The sequence below is a fragment of the Lutzomyia longipalpis genome, chromosome 1 (assembly GCF_024334085.1).
Source record: "Lutzomyia longipalpis isolate SR_M1_2022 chromosome 1, ASM2433408v1".
Taxonomy (NCBI): Eukaryota; Metazoa; Arthropoda; class Insecta; order Diptera; family Psychodidae; genus Lutzomyia; species Lutzomyia longipalpis.
In genome coordinates, this window is record NC_074707.1 from 31,415,298 (window position 1) to 31,435,385 (window position 20,088).

At 40.1% G+C, this 20,088-nt stretch overlaps 5 protein-coding genes across 9 annotated transcripts in view; all 5 read right to left on the reverse strand.

Moving 5' to 3' along the window:
- The window catches only part of LOC129786110 (replication factor C subunit 4), a 635,780-nt gene that overhangs the window by 41,138 nt on the left and 574,554 nt on the right, over nt 1-20,088 (reverse strand). The gene's annotated exons all lie outside the window — the stretch shown is intronic.
- Nucleotides 1-20,088, reverse strand: part of LOC129785980 (extended synaptotagmin-2) — a 633,447-nt gene that overhangs the window by 41,138 nt on the left and 572,221 nt on the right. The window lies entirely within an intron of this gene.
- LOC129785995 (protein kinase C-like) overlaps nt 1-20,088 on the reverse strand; it is a 501,513-nt gene that overhangs the window by 41,138 nt on the left and 440,287 nt on the right. The gene's annotated exons all lie outside the window — the stretch shown is intronic.
- Nucleotides 2,896-5,540, reverse strand: LOC129787865 (putative fatty acyl-CoA reductase CG5065). Its single transcript, XM_055823726.1, has 8 exons — nt 5,394-5,540; nt 5,216-5,332; nt 4,356-4,460; nt 4,155-4,298; nt 3,809-4,064; nt 3,436-3,735; nt 3,226-3,358; nt 2,896-3,157 (listed from the first exon to the last, which is right to left on the reverse strand). The coding sequence occupies exons 1-8, from the start codon at nt 5,538-5,540 to the stop codon at nt 2,896-2,898; spliced, it is 1,464 nt and encodes a 487-aa protein (XP_055679701.1).
- LOC129785939 (transcription-associated protein 1) lies at nt 6,701-20,022 on the reverse strand. Of its 3 annotated transcripts, none has more exons than XM_055820607.1 (14): nt 19,872-20,022; nt 18,954-19,634; nt 18,719-18,885; nt 18,559-18,655; nt 18,358-18,496; nt 17,913-18,288; nt 17,721-17,850; nt 14,789-17,648; nt 14,549-14,697; nt 14,061-14,483; nt 13,591-13,992; nt 8,655-13,533; nt 7,884-8,595; nt 6,701-7,819 (listed from the first exon to the last, which is right to left on the reverse strand). In XM_055820607.1, the coding sequence occupies exons 2-14, from the start codon at nt 19,614-19,616 to the stop codon at nt 7,060-7,062; spliced, it is 11,757 nt and encodes a 3,918-aa protein (XP_055676582.1). In that variant the 5' UTR covers nt 19,617-19,634; nt 19,872-20,022; the 3' UTR covers nt 6,701-7,059. The 3 variants fall into 3 exon arrangements, with proteins under 3 accessions (XP_055676582.1, XP_055676583.1, XP_055676581.1); XM_055820608.1 differs by having other exon boundaries at nt 7,884-8,580; nt 14,783-17,648; XM_055820606.1 differs by having other exon boundaries at nt 14,783-17,648.

Here is a 20,088-nt window from a genome sequence, read left to right on the forward strand (position 1 = left end):
TCGTGGTAGGACCGTCGTCAAAATGACTTCTCCGCGGTAAAACGGCTTCAGAATAAGGAATTTTGCCTTCGCAGTGGGACAATTAGTATCCTACCTTTCCAATAGTACTAATTGTCCCACTGCGAAGGCAAAATTCCTCATTCTGAAGCCGTTTTACCGCGGAGAAGTCATTTTGACGACGGTCCTACCACGAGGTCACGACTGTATATAGGTAAAACAGGAAGACAATATGAAAGATAATTCTATTCAAATGAATTTGAGAGACTAAAAATATAACGACCTATAAATTTCTTTAACTCACATAAAGATTATCATTTGATTTTGTGGAAAGATTCTGGAAATTAGAAAATTATTTAGTTTCAAATTTGTTGCATAAATAAACAATGTTATAAAGAATTCTACATAGTATTGCTACGAATATTTTATTTTAGTGCTTTATATGCGAGCATAAATTCTTCCATCTTTTACTACAATTATGTGGTCTGTGAATCTTTTTAATTTTAGACCATCACATACATAGTTGGTTGTTAAATATAACACATTAGTCGGAGAGGCTGAGAAAAAATTGATCTCTTTTTCATCAAGGTTGAATTTTTTCCGTACACCCCCTTAAAAGAATTCAAATTATGCTTCCTTTAACACTTCTGTATGTTTCTATCTCAACTAATTTATTATGATTTATGCCTGTTCTATAACTTCTTTGGCAATATATACAAAAATTGAAATGAAAGTAAGAAAATTAGGTGGTATACATACCATCTTTAAATTCATTTGAAGAATTTTGTGAAGAATAGAGTTAGTGATAAAATGAACAAGGAAATTGTGAAGATATTGGCATTTTGTTGAATAGCATTGTTGCAGAGGTCTTCGGAGCAACTGTAGCAGGAGGTAATTTCAAAGAAAGGTATGTCGGGAGCATTGCAGAAACCTTTTGGACTGCAACCCCTTGCTGTATTGACACGAGTCTTATCTGTGATGAATTAAATGAATTCACTCAATGAATTTACTTTAAAAAAAAATCATTTCTCCAAAAACTCACCTAATCTATAGGAAAATGTAACACATTCTAATTCTGTTTGATTCGTTGGACATAAAATACCAGTAAGATCGGAGGCGTCACTAGGCTCTGCACACGTTGTTCCGTTTGCACCTTCACAGAGATAGCACTTGAGAGAAAAAGCTGAAAAATTGATGAATTTTATTCCAGACACAATCAGTTATTTATTCTTGCTCATTAAAAAAATATAATTTCTACCGCTTGAGATGAGCATGGAAAATAAAATCAAACCACAGACTGCCCTCATTTTGGCTCTCACAGTAACCGAGAATAAGAAGATTTTTAGATATTGAACAAGACGAAAGCTGATCAAAGACTGTAGAACAAGAAAAAAATTTTGTGACTACGCATCACGCAGATCGGTCCCATATGCGTATTTATAGTTTTTCATAAAATGGCAAACGAAGCGAAAAAAAAAGAATGATATACTTGTACATATTTTGAATGTAGATTTATATAAAACTTCCATTTGGTACTTCAGGTCAACCTTGACTCTGTAATAGAGATGTCTTCGTCATCCGTGGAATTAGCATAGAGAAAAGAGAGCGACTGTGGGACAAAAAAATGAATATTGTCATCGCACTACAATGATTTCAATGTTGGTTGGATTATTCTTTTTCTTTCTTATTTAATAAAATAAATAAAGAAGTGGGGAAAATATGATTTATATTAACTTCTTTTCATTAAAGGACCATATGCGCTTGATATGGGCGAAGTACCTAATTGAAGGAAACGCAGAAAACAATTTTAACCTACCCAGTCTTGTAGGGAATCAAAAAAGAATAAAGAATCGCCAAAAATATTCACCATTTTCAACTGGGGTCACAACGAAAAAAGGCAATAAAGTTTTGTAAAAATTCAAAAAAATTGGCCGAAATTCGCCATTTTGTTCATTTCAATGCATGAAGCACATGTTTCAATGCTTCGTCTTGAGCTTGTCGATGACAGTTTGACAGCTGAGACGGTCACAAACTGTGCGTGAATTCATCCTTCAGGTATTCCAATATAAAAATCACTCTCGATCAACACGTAAAACACATTTACCACAATAATTAAACTAAAATATACGCAATTTTTTTTATTTTCTTCCGAAAAAAATGAATGAAATGTCAAACTCCCATCGACAAGCTCATGACGAAGCATTGAAACATATGCTTCATGCATTGAAATGAACAAAATGGCGAATGGCGGCCAATTTTTTTGAATTTTCACAAAACTTTATTGCCTTTTTTCGTTGTGACCCCAGTGGAAAATTGTGAATATTTTTGGCGATTCCTTATTCTTTTTTGATTCCCTTCAAGACTGGGTGGGTTAAAATTGTTTTCTCCGTTTCCTTCAATTAGGTACTTCGCCCATATCAAGCGCTTGAAGTCCTTTATTTTGGATTAATTTTTTTCAAGTTCTTGATGCAAAGAGAACTGAGAACTACATATGAAGCCTATCAAATCAATTTAACCCATTTAACCTTGTTTAAGAAATAAAACAATTTAATAATTATTCAGAAGAATTTGGGACTAGAAGGAAAAGTAATGTTGAGCATTTATGTTATTTATTCACTTATAGTAGATTCAATACAACAAAATGCTTTTTGTAGTATAATAGTAATCTGTATTTAAATCTAATTTTACTTACAAATTTTCAATAAATTCCTCAAAATCCTAATAAATCAACTCGATATAAAAGACCGAGAAGAAGAAAAGCGGAAAAAAGTGCAAAGTAGACCCCCAGTAATTACACAAAGCACTGCAATATTGATCCAAAACAACCTGTAAAAAAGATTTTAAAAAAATTAACCTAACATAACAAGAAAAGTTAAGAGCAAAGAAAAAAACAATTACTTACATCCTGATTTTTTGGCGACTTTTGGGTAAACTTTCAATACTTTGTTTCAATAAATAGGTGCGAAAGCCTAATACGTAATTCTCTATGTACTTATCCCAAGAAAATTTGCATAAATTAATATTGAAACGTTTTTGATCATCAGAATTCATAGAATTAATCAATTCCTTAACATTTCCATTTTGAAAACTCCACTGTCTTGTAGAAAAAAAGCGGCATTCGTTCATCGCATCATTATACTTTGTCAATATTTTCCAATATCTGTGAAAATAAGAAAATTATTTGAATAAAAATGAATTTTTTTTCAAATAATATTTGCAAATACGTACATTCTTTTCCCTGTTGTTAACCAAGAAAAAAGATCCAATAAATACGAAGGTATTCTATGAAGAAGAAACGTGAAGATTGTGTAATATGGCTCTGTGTGCAAAGGAATTCCAAACGGATAGTAAAATGCATTTTCTAAATATTAATTAAAAAAAAAAAAGAAATGCATTAGTTTATGACTAAAATTACTGTTGAATTAAAAAATCAAGTACCTGAAGGATATTTTCGTATATATTTTGTACACAGTACAAGAAAATTCCCCCAATCTATTGGATTTTCATTTCCACCTACGCAATTGTATACAATTAGGTTTTTATTCGAAGTAGTGGCTAATTTCCAAGCGGAGACTACCATTAAATTTGCAACTACATCAACGGGAATAAAATCTGCTCTTTTGGATTTATCAAGTAGCACAAACTTCACTAAACCTGTTCCTTGAAGAACTACATTCAATGTTGGTCCATTATAGTTGTCCACCCACCCTGGTAGAGGTTCATTCAGGCTAGAAAGAACTAAAATACAAAAATTTATTTAATTTTTTTTTTGGAATAAGTAGCTGGATGTTGTAATTAGTTCTTGACTCACCAATTGAGGGTCTCACAATAGCCACTGGTAAGTTACCAGCTTCATTCAGGAGCATGTGTTCAGCGAGAGCTTTGGTGAATGTGTAAGTATTGGGTCGCTTGCCAATGAGGGATGGTGTCAAGTCATCCAGCATACTTTCCGGTAGCCATTCAACAAGGGAAATGATGTCGTTGGGGTTGTACGGTGGTGCGTAGATTACTTCGGACACTTCGGTACGATCACAGTTGCAGTAAGCCGTAGATACGTGCACCAAAGCCTTAAAAATCCACAAGAGAGATTACAAAGTCAGTTTTATTATCCCGAAAGATTAAATTGTCTCTGTGGTAGAGAAAATTAAGGAACTTACATCGAGAGACATCATTCTGTGGCATAGCTCTACTAGCCTTTTAGTTCCCAGCATATTTATAGCAACGGAAAGTTTGAGCTTCTCATCAAATTTGACCGTAGCCGCTGAATGAAAGACAACTGATACCGTTCGGCAAAGCAGAGCCTGAAAAGAAAAATTTTATTTAGGAAAATTTTGATAAATTTTGATATTAATTCTTACTTGATCATTTTCGGATATTCCAAGCTTTTCTAATGTAATATCTCCATAAATCGGTATTACTTTGTTGAGATCATTTGGACGCTCCCGTCGTAGTGTGTCAAAAAGCTGTGAAAAAAATTGAAAGAAAAGAGATTCTTTCTCATTTATCCATTAACCTGAGATATATAGGTATTTATATTATACATAAAGCTTTTTTTTACGAAATCTTCTTTTTTCGGTTTTTTAAGAGGTAATTCAATAGCCATATTCATAAAACTTTGTGTTAAGGTCCAAAAACACTTCCTTTACCTTTTTTATTAAATTGTGTGGAAATAAAGTTTTTATGAGTATTTTTGCTCATAAACAAGACAGTATTTCCAAACATATACCAGAACGTATGGAAGACAGTATTTCCAAACATATACCAGAACGTATGGAACTTTAACTGTGCTAAGAGGCATGAAATTATTATAGATTAACGAGGTAAATTGTCGCTTCGCTCCAATTTACCTCGCCCCGCTTCGCGGGGATTTGTTGCGCTTCGCGCAAATTTTAGAGGAAAAAAATTGTGATGGTTTGATTGAGGCCACTTATAAATCCCGGACAAAAATTTTGCAAAGAGAAGAAATCAATTTTATACAAAACTTTAGGCGCCAAATTCAAAAATTTGCAAAAACTGCATGAAATCTCTATGGGGGCTACCTGAAGGGGGGCTTTGGGGGGGAAATGGATACGGCCATCTGAAACGGCCTGTTATAAGGGGCCTCTGTACCAAATTTCATCGCGATCGGTCAAACGGTGTGGATTTGTATAGAAAAGTCGGAACGACGATTACCAACAAACAGGCCTTTCTTTATTATATAGATAAAATAAAAACTCACAGGAACATTCATCAGGTCATTGAGACGAGCTTTAGCTTCCTGTCCACGTTTAGGTCGGATCAACAGGTAGATATGCTTGATTCCTGGACATGATCTCAAAAGTTTTTCAACAAGAACCTTTTTAAAACAATTAATTGAAGTTTTTGTGTAATCATAGAATTACTCCTTTTCTTCTCACCTTTCCCACGAATCCTGTACCACCCGTAATGAAGACACTCCGATCTGTGTAAAATTGTGGAATTGAGATGTAGTCATTGAGATTGGATTCACTTGCTGAAAAATCATTCACTTCGTTCTGTTCAATTTCAGTTCTTGCTGAGTCCATTGTCTATTCAATTTTACGACGTTTTAAAAGTAAATAAGATTTATATTTGCGAATTTTTCACAAATTAATAAAAAAAATACTTATATCAAATCACCTTTTTTCGTTCTTTAAAACACGATCTTTCCTTTCTTTAACTACCGATTTTTCCTACAATTCAATATTTTCAGGAAAAGTCAAATCTTAACACTTTATTAAATAAAAATAAAAACTCCCAAGAGCTTAAGTATTTCCTGATTTCTGTTGTATGAAAGCGGTGTGAATGTTTAAACATTCCACTAGAAAATAATCAGCGAGAAAATCGTAAAGCTTTCCTAAAGCAGATTGGTTGATGGAGAAAAAGTAAGATAAGGGAGTTTATGTTATTTCGACTTACCTTATTTTCTTCTTCTTTATGCATCTCAATTTTTAGAAAGATCCAAAAAAAGGATAAAATTTTGAATATTTTTCTTATTTTCAAACCTTTTCATGCCAATTAAACAGACATGAAATCTATCATCGTCAATGGAAATCTTTAATTTAATTTCAAATGAAAGATGCGCCAAAATTAGAAAATTAAATGGACATTGTTCAATGGAAAATCTTAAAGGGGTCGCATTTACACCATCTTCCCCTAATAATGTGATTAATACACTTTAAAATCACACTAAAAGTTTTAAACAGGCAGGTGTTCTTTTTTGCATAATCTCGGTAGTATTTTCTTATCCACAAAGAAAGATTTTTAATTAAAAAGAAAATACTGGCAAGAGACAGGCGATTTTGCAGTGCCTCCGTTAATGCGTGAGGTGTTTATTTGCGTTGAAATTGTGCTTTTTGTTCAAAATTGTGAAAATAACGTAAATTAATGAATTCTGTGTTAATTTATTTCAAATAAAAAATATTGCGTTTCTACGTGGAAAATTCATTTTAAAAAGGAAAAAGAATCAGAGCTAAAGGGGGCGTAAAAGATAAAAAAGTTTAATAGTTCAATTGATAATAACCATATAGTTAAGATTTCTTCTTAACAATAAACTGAATATTGAACTTGAGAAGAGAAATAAGAATTTAATTAATTAAACTTTCGTCTGAAATGAAAATATTTCTTTTGGCAACAAAACAATAAACGAAAAACATAAACCTTGGCTTAACTATTAGACCTCCGTTGAAGGATTAAAAAGAAATCATTTTGTTGAATGAAAATTATTTTATTTCAATGCTCAAATCATATTAATTTCTAACTCCTAAAATATATCGTACTCTTATTTGCAGATTAATGTAGGTATTTTTGATGTTTAAAGAAAATTTTTTATTTCATTACAATACTAAAAAAAAATTAGAGCGATTTTTTCAATTAATATTAAATTCACCCAGTATTCACGCATTGAGATTTAATGGACTTATTTTTTTGCAATTATTATTGATGTTCTTTGATAAAATGTTTCAAATATTATATTTATATGTAGGTATGTGATATAACATTCATTACTTGTCAATCAAACAAATTATAAAGATCGCGCCTGTTATTGGTGAAGAAACTTGCAAATTACATCCACGGATGCCAGGCTGGATCCATACGACACAAATTATCGGGATTGAGAGCAGCTTGCACGAGTGTACCCATCTTGTTGGCGTCAACACTCTCAAAGTAGGAGAGATTGTTGAGTCGACTCATAATGCTATTCACCCCTTTGTTCACAATCGCAATGATTTTCTCCATATCCACATCATTTGCCCCCTTGTCCGACGTTAAATCCCCATTGGGGTCAATGCTGGCATTCTCATCGGCTGGTCTCTTCTTGTGCACCGCCATTATTTCATCCTTCAGGATTGTGCGCAAAATTGCTGGAAGTTTGAAATTTGGCTGGACAAAGCATCTCGCTGTTACCATTGCGGATGCCGTGAGTGGTCCAGTTATCCCAATACTCGAGAGGAATTCCACAATATTCGGCGTCAATCTGAACGGTACGGGACGACTTGAATCTAATTCGCCCGTTGTGTCGTCCACGTCGAATTTGAAATAGGAAATGTTAACAAGTCCCGAATCCTGGTGCAAGTACATCATGTCCGGATTGATGCGTGTCAAATGCAGTGCATGCTCACAGAGGCAAGCCAGCGACAGCTGAAGGGTGAACATTTTGCGGAATTGCCAGTAGTCTGTGGCACTTCGGAAGCACTGTACAGCCCAATCCTTGAGAATGGTTTTTGGTACCATTGATTGCTGAATTTCACGCAAAATATCACGTAGAATGGGATGTGTTGTCTGTGAGCCACGACATTGTACTTCAGCCAATCTCTCATAGTACCTGTTTGAGGGCAAAATTGAAATGTTTAAATTCACACAAAAAGGTCAATTAAGGTCGCAATTACCTTGCAATGGGTGTATCATGTTCAATTTTCATCTTAGCCGAGCTACTCTTGTAAATATCCAAGAGAGAAATGCTCGTTGGATTGTCCTCAACGAGACGCATTTGCGGTGAAACAGCTACAACGCGATGTACGGTGATGTTAAGGAATCGTCTCGATGTCTCCTTTTGTTTTGCCAGGAAGTGATTGAGCATTCGCATGAGTTGCAGTACACGCTCCTCGCGTCTTGCATCCCCTAAACCTGAATCATTGACCACGAGATATTTGTAGATTTTACCATTTGTCCCGCGTATTGAGAGCCTCCGGGCGGCTGTATTGTGCTTCTGTACCACCTCAACGCGTGGCATAAAACGTGCAATACGTATGTGATAATGTGATGGACGTGATCCGAGAACTTCCCCAGGCAATTCCACTTCGGCTGTCTTATGGCTGAAGTTTGACAAAAAGCGACATTTCTCTTCGATGAGGAAAACTTTGGGGAGTTGTTTGGTTTTTGCTTCGAGTATTTTAATCCATTTCTTCAATTTACCAATGAGATTGTGCAACTTCATCGCTCCCGGCTGGGAAAAGTCAAAATCACTGGAGAATTGTCCTTTCATCTTCTGAAAAACTGGATCTTGCACCGTGGCTTGAGCACGTTTTGCAAGAGATTCCGATGCTGCCGACGCGAATGTTGATGCAACTGAACTTGAAATGTTTTCTGCAAAAAAAAATTCTTCATAGTTCCTCATTATTTCATAAATAATTTTTAAGAAAAAGTAAAGATTTACTCACCAATCCCAATGCCAAATGTTGAGACTAATTTCTTCACAAAGTTAAGGGTATGCGGTGTTATTGTAGCCTCATTTACAGATCCCCGATTCTCAAAGGCAATCACGTAACACTTTGTCAATCCTTGCCGCAGCTGCCGTAAAACTTCCTCGTACCAGTTCTCCCTAAACCACACCATTTGATCCACAATTCCTTCCAAGGAGCTAAGTGTTGTGGGATGAATATCTCGCTGGTGGTGCATAATCTTTGAGCACCTCCACATGGGTGGTGTAGCCTTTATTGGTCCCGCCGATGCTCCAGCTGCTCCCGATTGATCACCAGCCGCTGTACCAGTTCCACTGCTACTGCTAGATTGTGCCGATGACATGGCAATGGGTGATGGTGCTGGTATAGGGGATGCTTCTGAGCCACTACCGGCAGCACTTGAGCCAACACCCCCACTCGACTGCTGTGTCTTGCTGGCTGCCGCTAAGGTGGCTTGTTCTGCATTCTTATACCTCTCGCGCTGTTCAATCTTCAGCGTTAAATACAACGTACGAATGGGGAAGTAGACAGCCTGTGGGAACATTCGTCCCACCTGACTGAGAAGATTCAAAATGACATTCCCCTCATACTGAACCAGAGCACAAAGTAGTTGTGGTATCCATGGAATCCAGTGAAGGGGTGGAACACCCACTGAAAATTTCTCCAGCATCTCCATGAGAGACGAAGCTTTGTCATCGTACGAGAGCAACCAGAGAACTTTGGCCAAATATTTGCGTGATTTGAATTCATTTTGATGACGACACGCATGAAGGAAACACGTCATAGCCCCATGGCCATTCTGCATATTGCGCGGTTGGCTGGTGTCCGTCGTGAAGACATGCTCAAGATAGTCACCCCAGAGGGCCCATGCTTTAATTTGTGTATCGTGCATCTGAACGGCCGCACTGAACTCCTTATTTGCATCCTCTGATCGCCCAATTTGGGCCAAGAGGAGCCCCTTGAAGGCATAAAATTCCGCCGACATTTCATGATTGAAGTATTTGAAGTTTGTCGATTCAATCACTTCGACGGCCTCATTGAGCTCATTGCGTCCCGATACGGCAGCCATTTGCAGATAGCACTTCACCTGCTGTTTAATCTTCTGGAAACAATCAACAATTGGCACCTGAGGTATCGTGTAAATGCGCGAAAGGGAATCCTGGCAGACACCGCGTAAATTGTGCTTCCTTGCAATCTTGCCAAAGTGAATGATTGCCTGAGCGGAAGCATGAACACCCAACATATTATTCCCCGACTCTGTTTGCTGCTTCAGGTGATCCGTGATTATTTGGTAGTGATGCTGACGCCATGTGAAGATATCACTCCAATGGGACAAATCATCCGCAATGACGGGTAAACGATTTCGCCATGTCTTCACAATGGCCTTCATGTCGTGCAATGAGGAGGACATCTTAACTTGCTGAAGTCCCTGATGGATCTGGTTCGCCTCCTGGAGTTCCATGATTTGTTGTGCCACCTGGAGGATTGGCAGATGAATATGTGACACAATGTGTGGCAGACGACGCCATTCACGCATACACAGCTTCGATGCCATTTCCACGTATGTTTCCACGGAATTGAGTCGCTGCTTTTCCAAATTCAGAATTGTCAGGAAACCACGATAGAGATTCACTTTGTACGTCGCCTGCTTCGGGCAGCTCTGTTCAACCTTAAGTAGTGCCTGCTCCATTAAATTCCAATCTGGTACACGCCACGCACTCTCCATGATTAGCATAAAGTTCTTATCCTTATTTGATTGGGCATAGTCAAGAAGGAGATCCCATTGATTCAGCTCCTTGGCACATCGAATCCAGTGATTCTCCCACAGGAGGAGTTCGTTGTTTATATCAAATGGCACAGGACCATTCGCCATGTCCTGCTTGAGCTTTGACATTGCAATGTCATAAGCATTTTGTGCCTCCTCGAAGAAGCCCATCTGTTCGTACGCAATGGCATTATTGGTTTCCGGATATTTGGCATACTTAAGCCAAAGTCCCGCCCAGAGATCCTCCTCCTGAAGTACCGAATACATCTGCGACAGTGGATCGTAGACATCGTGCTGTGTGAACTCTCCACCGTAGAAATTATTTAGATTCGCCTCAGAAATATCCTGCTGACTCGATTCCTTCTTCTGTGGCCAGTACTGGGCCATATTCTCCAGCATTAGGGTCATGCGATGCCAGAGATTGTGTGCCTTACCCAGGTAGGCCATCAAATGTGGTGGAATAACTATTGGTGGATGGCAGCGTGTTAGGGCCTCCACGAAGGTATTCATTGCACTCGGATGGCAATCTTTTTGGTTGTTGTGCGTACCGGATGAGAGGAAAGCAAGGAATTCCTGAGCAAGTGAATTTTGGTGCTCCTCATCGAGTACCGTCCATATGCGCGGAAACATATCAAGCCACACACGCTCAGCCAATTGCGTATCCATATGACATAGCTGTGCTGTTGCCACGAGCAGTTGCTCAGTGCGAATCTTGCGACTTGCCTCGAGGAATTTGGATTGTCTGTTGATCAACTTCACCAGCTGTGTCTGCCGATTGGCAACAGGTCGTTCACTCTCCTCCCGCCGTGACACCGTCGACTCCACACTCATGTCCATATCGAAGGCATCCTCTTTGTCCTCAATGATATCAAACTGTTCCTGTGGATCATTCTGTAAGGAAGTGAAGATGACAAAGTTCTTCTTCTCATCCGAATCCGCCAAATTAATGACGGACGACACACTAGGTAGGAGATGACTCTCATTTGCATTGTGAATTTGCATTGAGGAATTAACAGTGAGAATCAACAGTTCAATGCACTGCTTTATCCAGTAGTGCTGACCAATGGTATCCCAAGCTTGAGAGCACACGATGTACAGCAGACGATCGTGCATCCTACGACGCATAGAACCATCGAAGACTTCAACAAATTTCGCCCGAATATGGGGTTGATTGCAGCGCAAACCCGCCACAAAGGCTGCCTCAAGTTTAGACGTAAGCTCCGTCTGTTTCAACTGATCATCGCGATAGATGAAATTGATCAATTCGAGAAATTGTGCATTGAGCTCTTGATCATCTGCAAATCTCTTCTCCACAAAATGCATCAATTTCACGAGAAGAATTGACTTTTCTCGCAGTGTTGGGGCTTGTGTTACTGTAATTGGGGTATTTTTGTGCCTCATCCACTCCTCAATCATCTTAACAATAGCTTTCATTACCTTCACATCTGTACTCTTCTCAATGAGCCCCACAAGGATACTTCCTATGAACATCTTGCGCATTTCAACACCCATCACGACTACGCGATTCTTAACGAGATCCAAGGAGAGAATGAGCAATTCGAGGGCTACTGGCGAAAGTCCCACATCTGGTTGTCCACTACTCGGTGGTGCCATACAACCTGCTAAGTGATCCTTTGTCAGTCGATTGAGCAGCCTCATGAAGGACACCATGAGGCGATCAATGTAGCTCTGATTGTTCATACACGCTGCCTTGAGAATCATCAGTGTCCCGAAGAGAGTTGACGGATTAGCCTGTTGACTCTTCTCATACTGATTCAATCCGTCACAAATCATCTTATTCACCGTTGCATACAGTGTCTCCAATTCTTCGTACTTATGATGCGAATCCGTTGGGAAGAGGGACATCAGCTTCGCCAGGAGACTGTGCATGAGTCGAATGACTTTTGTATTTGTACAATTCACACAGAACGACAAACCACGCTGAAGTGGTCGGAATATGGCAAGAATTTGATCTTTCTTCATGACCGACAGCAAGAAGGTGAGCAACTCAAGGGCAGTACAGATATTGCCATAATTCGGCTGCTGTGTATCCACACTCGCGAAAACCTTATCCAACCAACCGAGTTTCAAATCATACGGCTGTGGCCACACATCGGGCTTCATGGCCATCTTCAGAAGTGTCACACAGCGTCGTGAGAGACTCTCACCTGCTGACACCTGTCCCGGTTGGGCGTTCAGTTCATGCACCTGACACGCTAATCTCATGAGGAAATTGAGTACCGTATCACAGTGAATGCGATCAATAGGTCGATTAGCACCCTCAACTTTTGGCACTGGCTGCCCAGTAGATGGTCCCGCTTCCGCAGCTAGTTGCTTCTTCCTCACCATCTCTGCATGCTCTTCCTGCGACGTCCGCTTCAGTGCTCCCGATTGACTTGTCTTCGTTTCCTGACTATTGGGATCCTCCTCTTCAGTGGGTAGTACCTCATCATTCTCCTCCTTAATTCGCTGCAATTCCCACTTTATGATCACTTCCGCCAATTCCACAGAAAGCTTCCTGTACTCCACGGTGGCCGTGGCTGAGAAACCGAGTCGCTGAATCGAATTGATCATGTGCTGAACAAGAGGATGCCTGACAAGGTAGTACACCTTGTAGTGACGCACAACCAATTGCAAAATGTGGAAAAGTTGTTGCATCGAGTGCCCCTCTTCCACAATAATCTTCTTCGTCCAGTGATTCAACATTGTATTGCCATCCTCCATACGTAGTGGCATTGCGGGTGTGAGAACCTCCAAAGCCTGTCGTACCACTGATCGCGCCTCAATTGCATGCCCCTTAAGTAGGGAATGAAACACCTGCAGAACAATCCGTTTGTGTATTGCCAGGCGCGCTATAATGTGACTCAGGAGCAAATGGCCATGATAGCGTGCAGCAGGATCGACACAATTCTTCCCCAGCAAACACGGCCACGCGAACGTCATGAGACGTCGCAATTTGTTACTTTGCTTTTTGTTATTGGCATCCCCATCGTGAATATGGGATGATGCTCGTTCAACAAGCAAACACGCAAATTGCAGCAGAGCAATACGGACAGCGTCATCATTTGCATACGGATTATCGTGATCAATCACCTGGAAACAATTAATTTTACTTAACATCAATCGATTTCTTTTAGAGAAAAAAATTACCTTCATAATGAAGACAGAGACGACATTGTTATCATCCTCCTGGTAGGGTGTTGGAGGTGCACCAACCAATTTGTTCCCTTCTCCCTTCTCAAAGCTCACAGCAAAACTCGGAATGAGAATGCACGTGAGGATCTTCGCTTTGAGTTCCAACGAAATGTTGGGATTGTTGAAATTATCGACAAAATAGAAGAATGCCTTTCTCTTCCAATCAACTGTGTAACTCTGAGCAACAACATTTTGCAAGAAATCGCGCAAAAATTGAAAATCAGGAATAAATCGAAGGCACAGAGCTCGTAGAAGCTGAAACAGCAAATCAATGTCATGTGTGTGATGTGAAAAGTAATGCAGCAAGATCTTTGCAACTAAATGCCACAGATCACACACGATCGATGCTTCACAGGTCTGAAATAAAAAAAGATCGCTCAAAATCTCTAACTTTGAGTATTTTTTAAGCACGCAAATGGTCTTACTTTGTACAAATCATTCGTCCAGAGAGTCTTCAGGGCATGCACGATATCTGGTTGTGTGGCTAACCAACGATCATCATATTGGATGAGCGTATGAACTATTAGGACAGCCTGATGAATAGCTTCATAGCGATCTGTGTAGGATTTAGGCTGTGGCATTTGCTGCTGCGGCAACTGCGACGTTTGCATCTGACTCGAACCCTGTTCAAAGGGACTCGTCAGAATGAGAGCCACCAAATGGGCTGACTGACCCTCCATGGCCAGCCGGAACGTTGCACCGTCTTTGTGCTTGAGAAGGTAAATGAGAAAACGATTCCACTGCGGATCCTTCACAGATGTTTCATTGAGCAGCAGTTCAAGCGTCTCTTTCGGGTATCGAAGTAAAAATTTAACCAGTGGTTCACGATAGGGGCTTGATGATTCCACCTTGAATTTAAAAATTATCAAATATTATTTTGAAAATGTTTCCATTTACAAAGAAAAGAACTCACAATAATTTCTTTTTCAGTATTCAAAACTAAGCGGCACAAGCAGTCCACAAATTTCGATGAAGCTGCTGGAATTTGATGAAAGATACCAATAATTGTCGTAATTTTTTGTTCAGTTTCACCAGTTTTGGCGACCGTCAAGAAGTTTTGATCTGAAAAGTATTTTTTTTAAAGAAAAAAAAATCAATGAAAGATCATTCTGGGAAAAATATTTAAAAACAAAAAAAGTAAATGTACCTGTACCCTTATTGGCATTCACAGAGTGATCAATGAGCTTTCTTATATGCTGAAATAGCTGTTCGCACAATTTCTCATTGAACATCGATGGGAAAAGCTGAGTGAGGTACGATAGACTCTTTACACCACTCAACGTGAGATTTCTGTAATCTCCAAGTGTGGTGAGGAGGGACTTCATCCCAGTGTAGACAATCTCTTTCTCAATCGGGAAGCCAGCAATGAATTTCTGCATGCATTCAAAGGCAGCTTCCTGTAGCTCCGGATTGTTCTTCTCGAGCGTATTGAAAAGAATCTTGAATATTTCCTCTCGATATCCAGCTGCAGTGATATAGTGGAAGGCGGCAAGAGCTCTCAGGGCACTCTTTCGTAGAGGAACCAAATTCGTGACATTCTTGTAGCAATCGAGTTTATTGAGAATATTGTCTTCAGCTTTGCACAGCGTAAGAAGTTCATGGAAGAAAACCTTATGGGTAATGTGGGCAAAGTCAATTGTAAAGAGACGCGGTTCTAGTGTCGTGCAGAATGTGTTTCCATCCATAAGACCAATTTGTGCGCTTGTTGGTTGATGACGCAGTAAATGCTTCTTCGGCGGAATCATATCTACAAGCACTTCCCGATGTGGCTCCATTATGTCCGTCACAGTCTTCCCCTGAAGTTCCGCAATGAGCTTCAACGATGACATTGCCTGCTCCCGGACGAGGGTGTGAGGACTCGTTACCTGACGTACTAATTCGTGAATAACTTCGTACATTGCTTTATTCTGCGTTGCAATTAATTCTTCATTCTTGCACTCCTTATCCAATGGCACCATGCAAATTCGAAGCATTTCTTCGAGATTTGTCTTGGCCGTATCAATGGCTCCACTCGAAACTTCTCCCGCAAGATCCATTATGACAAACATGAAAGCCTTGAGAAAGACAAAGAGGTGCTGATATAGCCATCTCATTGCCATGTGCTGGTACAGGAACTTCAGAGCGTCACATCCACCCATTTTTGCATACCATGGACGCTCATAGCAGAGATTGCACATCTGCTCAGCCAAATACTGCATCATTGGCAAGCGGCAAGCTCTCTCCTTCGTCCCCATAATACTCGTGGCTGTCTGCAGAATGAGAACCATAGCAAAACGTCCGGGTTTGCATAATTCCTTCTCTTCATGCCCCATAATTGCTGCGAGAGCATCAATGAGAACAAGTGGATCGAGTCCATTGCTCATCTGGTAGTACTTGTGGGGAAAAGGTCCTGCTTGCTGAGCAATAGCTACCATTGTGTAGTGTCGTACCACTGCAACCATTGTGGGTAGAACAGATTCTCTCAGATCCTTCGTAGCTGCTGCCACAAACATTCCCGTCAGAGCTGTTTGATGCGTTTGACGTGCCTGTGAATCCGATGCACGATATTGTTGTGGAAGCATCGTTCCGATGTTCCCCTCAACGAAACTCGGATGCATGAAAAGCTTCTGAAGAGTGTGCTTGTCATCATCAAGGCAGAGAGACGATGCCAAATAGCATCGAATGGCTTCCCAACTCTGTCGCCAGTAGAAGGGATCAGTTGAGCTGGATTTTAGCGCAGAGAATGCCGTTTCAATGACTTTATCCACCGGAAAGTCTACCGGTTGAAGATTATCTTGGAAGTATGCTGTAATTGCCGGAGCTGAAGTATCTTTATCATTGTACTCCAGAAATTGTGGTTCAATCATCATTTTCCTATTGCCTCCACCAAATTTACCCAGCACACGGAAAGCCACGAGAGCTGCACTATCCTGATTCCGTAGGGTACGCCAGAGTGCTTGCATAAGTTCCGCCCTAACGGGTTGAATGTGATCATACAGGAAATCCGGTTGCAGGTTGTCCACACACAATTCAAGTGTCCGCAATCCCTGACTTATGAGTGTATGTGATCCATTTAGTGCTGACACAAGGGGATCCATGAGCATTGGTAAATATGGTAAGAGAGAGGATAGCCTAACGGGCACAGTCAGACACAATTCCACAAATAAATCCTTCATATGCTGCTTGTGGAATCCACTTTGGAGACGATTGAGACCCTCAAGGAGGTTCGGTAGTAACGGTAGGAATTCCTGATACAGCAAATCATGATTACCACCGCCTATAGATCGGAAGAGCGCACGCAAAAGGAGGAAGTAGTTGTATGGCTCCTTTGCCGTCATTGCCAACTCCATGGATCTATTGACAATGTTGTGGAGATGTGGCCGCAGCATGTGCTCATTTTCAGCCGGAAAGAGACTCACACTCCCAAAGACAAGCTTAAAGAGGCGCAAATACAAGTTTGATCTTTCAACATTCGACCCCATACCCTCCATCCGTTCCAATAGGTACTCAACGAGAACCGTGGCAAATAGTGGCGAAGTCACAGAATTGGCCAAGAAGGAATTTGCAATTACTTGCAATGCCGGATTTTCATGCAAACGTTCCACCATAAAATCAATGGTTGACGCAAAGATCTCCTGGAAGTTTTGATTATTCATCAGGAAGACACCACTAAAGTGTTCAAGGACCTCCTTCTCTTCCTTACTCCTGGGCACTTGGCTGACTGTCTTGACCATTTGTCCCGCACTGGGACCCACAGTTGGTACATTTATCATGTAAATATCCAAAGCCTCGAGTGCCCATTGAACAAGATCAATGAATATGAGAATCTCACTTGGCTGAAAGACTTTCGACTGCTGACTGGGATTAGTACAGTCACTCAATGGTGATTTGCATCCTGCACATCCCCAGGTGATTGTTTTAACACCACAGACGAGTGTCTTCACCAGACTCCGGTATTCAGCCACGTTGAGATTTGGCGGTGGAGGGAAACCAATACTGCCCAATTTTGTTGGTTGATCCGATGAAGGGACATCCTGTGTAGAGAGAAAAAATCTCACAGCGTTAACATTATTTGTTTATCATTAAGTAAAAGCGTAGAAGCTTACAAAGGAAACGGAATCTCCGCGGAAGGTATCGGAAGATGTAAGTGCAGGTGGATTTGTTTGAGTAGGAGTACCACTGTTGGATGAACTTGATGACTCATCCGGTTTGAGAGCTCTCCTTGAATTTGGTGCACTACGGAAAATTAAATTAATTCCAAAGGCGATTCTTTTCTGCGAGAACATTTCATTACAAACCATTTCTTCATTATTTGTGGCAATTGTATCTTGGCAATTGTTTGGAACTTTAACGTGAAAACATTGAGCATTGTTATGAGCAAGTCCCGAGCTGTGGAGGTCTCTGTGTCACTCCTTTGGCGAATGCAGTCAACGAGATTCAGCAGTAGTTTGCATGACATTGTCTGTATACTGGTGGGAAGTGATTCGTCGTGCACATTTTTTGAGAATAAATGAACTGCCTTCGCCAAAACAGGAAGACTCAGATTTTGTCGCACATGATGGGTCAAGTCTGCCAATGTGGAATATGCCAATGGACGCAGCGATTCATGCGTTGTGTACCCACGACCCAGAAGCAAATCCTCATTGAAGAGTTTATCCATCAAACCAACAAATTCTGCCAAAAAAAAAAGTTAATTTTATCATTGCTCTAAAATTCACAGAAAAAAAATTAAATTTTATTTACTATTTCTCAATTCTGTTGCCAAGATGTGCCTTGCAGCAATCAGGAGTTCTTTTCGCAGGTGAGCCACCTCCTTGGGACAGAGTTGCAGCAAACTCAGCATTCCTTTCACCATGGACGCAGAGTGTGTGACAATAACATCCTAAAAAGATTTTTGAATTTAATCATGACAATTAATTGAAAAGCATTTTGATTAAAACTTACAGTGAATAAGCGAATGATGTACGCCAGAAAAGATAATGTCTTTATTTGAGCCCCCATAAAATCCACAAATACCTCCTTATTGAAAGCTGGAGATTGTCTATTGAAGCAAAAAAAATGTTTTATATCGAAAAATGTATGAAAAGAATAAATTAAAATTAACCTGTGTGCAATTGATGGTTGAAGGGTGATTGTAGTCATAATTAGTGGTACAAATTCCGCAACTTCTTGATGAACAAACGGCTTGTAAATTTGATATATAAGTACTACGATTATTGGTAGCTCCTGCAGCACTTTGAGAGAAAGTACTCCTTTTGGTATCAAATTTTGCTACAAAGAAATATTTATTACTTTAGTTAAAATGATAAAAGTGGAAAGAGAAGTGTGGAAGAACTTACAGTGACTGTTGTACCGTCAGTAGTTTTCTTCTCAACCTGAATGGGCGTTATTGTGTAGGATTCAGTCAAAAGCTGATCCAAGTTCAATTCCTTGAGGTCCTTTACGCGTATTAGGGCCCGTGGTTCAAAGATCTTGGGCATGTGCTTCGGCAATTCCGAGTAGATGGTCTTGACGAAGGCCAGGAAGTGTCCAATTTCCGGATTAAAAGCCGGCCTATATTGCTTATGGAGTTCAATGATGATTCTCAGACACACGAGAACATTCTCCTCATTGTCCTCGCGAAGTAATTTGAGCATTAGTGTCAGGATGACTTTGACGTAGGGGCGGAGGATCTCCGATGTGGGGAGACGATGAATCATCTCCAGGATCAATTTCCGCACTTGCTGAATGTTGTTCTCCGATATAAACTGCGGCTCGCCATCTTGGAGCACCTTTATGAAAATCTTCATGGCGTGCTCCAGGAAGGACTGATACCCCGAACATTGAGTGATTATCTCGAAATTCTCACTCAACTCCTGGGCTGCCTTCAGCTTGACCTCCTCCTTGGCCATCGGATCGGCCAGCATCGACACATAGCTCCGGAAAACGTTCATTTGGGTCGAATCGACCATTAATGTGGATGTAGTTGCCGCGCCCCCAATCATTCCGTAAGCCAGTGGCATTCCTCTTCTACCACAAATCTACATTTCAAAATTCAATACAAAAGGTACTTTTTTAAAGACGAAACTCTTATCAACAAGAATAACAAAGGGAGAACAATGGTAAAACAGGATAAGGACGAAAATCCGTTCTTTTTGGAGGTCAAGCTAAACTTTTTTTTCGGCTTTTGACGCTTTTGACATCAAACATTGAGGTTACAGAGCTTGATCGATGTTTAACAGCAGGAAAATCAATGAAATAATACTTTTCCAGCTTACCCTTTAATTGGAGGGCATATCCTGTGTTTTCTTTTACACACAGAAATACAATAAATTGCACAAAAGTGTCTTTTTCACGCGGAAAACAAGATAAAAACTAAAAGCACATAACTTGACCCGCCTGAAAGTTTTAGCTTGTGAAAAATTGACGGCAAAATTATCGCCGCCTCAGTTTGTTGATGCTGCAATTGCGCAAAGTGATTTTTAACACTTTGGA